General features: G+C 40.7%; 1 protein-coding gene across 1 annotated transcript; it reads right to left on the bottom strand.

Annotated features, from left to right (window-relative positions):
• On the bottom strand, nucleotides 1-1,700 carry LOC113881865 (olfactory receptor 2W1-like). The gene is given in 2 exon segments (XM_027524993.1): nucleotides 1-436; nucleotides 439-1,700. Coding segments are annotated over 2 exon segments (960 nt in total). The 5' UTR covers nucleotides 1,031-1,700; the 3' UTR covers nucleotides 1-68.
• Nucleotides 1,701-1,978: the final 278 nt, after the last annotated feature.

Here is a 1,978-nt window from a genome sequence, read left to right as displayed (position 1 = left end):
TACATGCCTCACTAAAAATGAAAGACAACTAGAAAATATTTTATTGTCTTATCCACGCTAATTTTTTTCTATGACTTCCAGTTTCTCCTTGATTTTGTAGATTTGTGGTCAACTCTCATCAGCTTCTTCAGTGCATCTTTCATGTCCTTATTCCTTAACGTATAAATGAGAGGGTTGAGACTTGGAGTGATGATAGTGTAAAAGAGGGTGAGGAACTTACCCTGGTCCTTGGAGGCATTGTTACCTGGTTGCAGGTACATGTAGATAATAGTTCCGTAGAAGATGGACACTACGGTGAGATGAGATCCACAGGTATTAACTGCTTTTCTCTGGCCTGCTTTTGATTTCATTCTCAGCACAGTTTTGGCGATGTAGCCATAGGATATAAGAATAAGGACGAGTGGTGTAAGGACAATGACAATGCCTAAAGCAAAACAGACATTTCAACTGCTGTGGTGTCTATGCAAGCTATCTTGACCATAGCTGGCAACTCACACAAGAAATGATCCAGAAGGTTGTTTCCACATCTAGGCAAATTCAGGGTGAGTGTACATAATACCACAGAATTGGCCAGACTAATACTCCAGACTATGATAACCATCTTGAGGCATAAATATGGGTTCATGATGACCAAATAATGCAAGGGCTTACAGATAGCTGTAAAACGATCATAGGACATAACAGCTAGGAGAAGGCACTCAATGGAGCCAAACCACATGTAAACATAGAGCTGAATGACGCAGCCCACATAGCTGATGGTCTTATCATGTCCCCACAAGTTAACCAGCATCTGGGGGACGATGCTGGTTGTGAAACACAGATCTAGGAGAGATAAATTCCAGAGGAAAAAGTACATTGGTGTGTGGAGATGGGAATCCAGGAGAGATGCAAGAATGATGGCTGTGTTACCGACCAAGGTAATTAAGTAGAAGACAGTGACAACTCCTGACAGGACCGTCTGCAGTTTGGGATGGTCAGAGAAGCCAAGCAGAATGAAGCCATGTAGAGAAGTATAATTTCTCTGGTCCATAATCCTTCAGTGGCAAATCCAAAAGAAGAGCAGGTGGAGAAGGTGAAGGACGATGAGGATGAATGGGAGGAGGAGGAAGAAAAGGAGAAGGGAAAGGAAGAGGAGAAACTTGTCAACAAAGACTATCTGAATAATTTAAATAAATATAGAACTAAACAAAGGTAACAAATTTATATTACTAGTAAAAATTACAGCCAAGTAATCTGATATTTGTTGTAGGTTCTTTTATGGTGATGAGTTGAATATATTTTTATATTAAACTTACGGAGTTTTACTAAGGGTCTGAATTTTCTCATGTGTAAATTTGAAAGTTTGGAATAGATTTGCTTCTATGATTATTTATAATTTTCATTGACTATGTACAGTGAACATGCTATTTTACTTGGTCAGTGGATTCACCTATATGATATAATTATTTGGCTAATGTTAGAACGAGGAAGAGTATTCCTTTTTTTGCATATCCTAGTGAATAGCACCTTTGGTCTTGTAGTTTGATATGCAGGAGATCTGGCATTTATTCTTGGCACATTTCTCTCTCTCATCTCCAATACGTAACATCACCAAAACTTGTAAGTTTTAATGCAAAAATATATTTTAATTGTCCTCTCACTCTAAAAACTTACATGATCAGTGTCCTAGTCCAAATCACTGTCATCTCTATTCTGCTGCTGCTAAGTCGCTTCAGTCGTGTCTGACTCTGTGCGACCCCATAGCCGGCAGCCCACCAGGCTCCCCAGTCCCTGGGATTCTCCAAGCAAGAACACTGGAGTGGGTTACCATTTCCTTCTCCAATGCATGAAAGTGAAAAGTGAAAGTGAAGTCGCTTAGTCGTGTCCGACTCTTAGCGACGCCATGGACTGCAGCCTACGAGGCTCCTCCGTCCATGGGATTTTCCAGGCAAGAGTACTGGGGTGGGGTGCCATTGCCTTCTCCAATCTCTATTCTAGA

This window comes from Bos indicus x Bos taurus, chromosome 23 (genome assembly GCF_003369695.1).
Source record: "Bos indicus x Bos taurus breed Angus x Brahman F1 hybrid chromosome 23, Bos_hybrid_MaternalHap_v2.0, whole genome shotgun sequence".
Lineage (NCBI taxonomy): Eukaryota > Metazoa > Chordata > Mammalia > Artiodactyla > Bovidae > Bos > Bos indicus x Bos taurus.
Note: the sequence above shows the minus strand (reverse complement) of the source record. Positions and strands in the feature narration are given on the sequence as shown.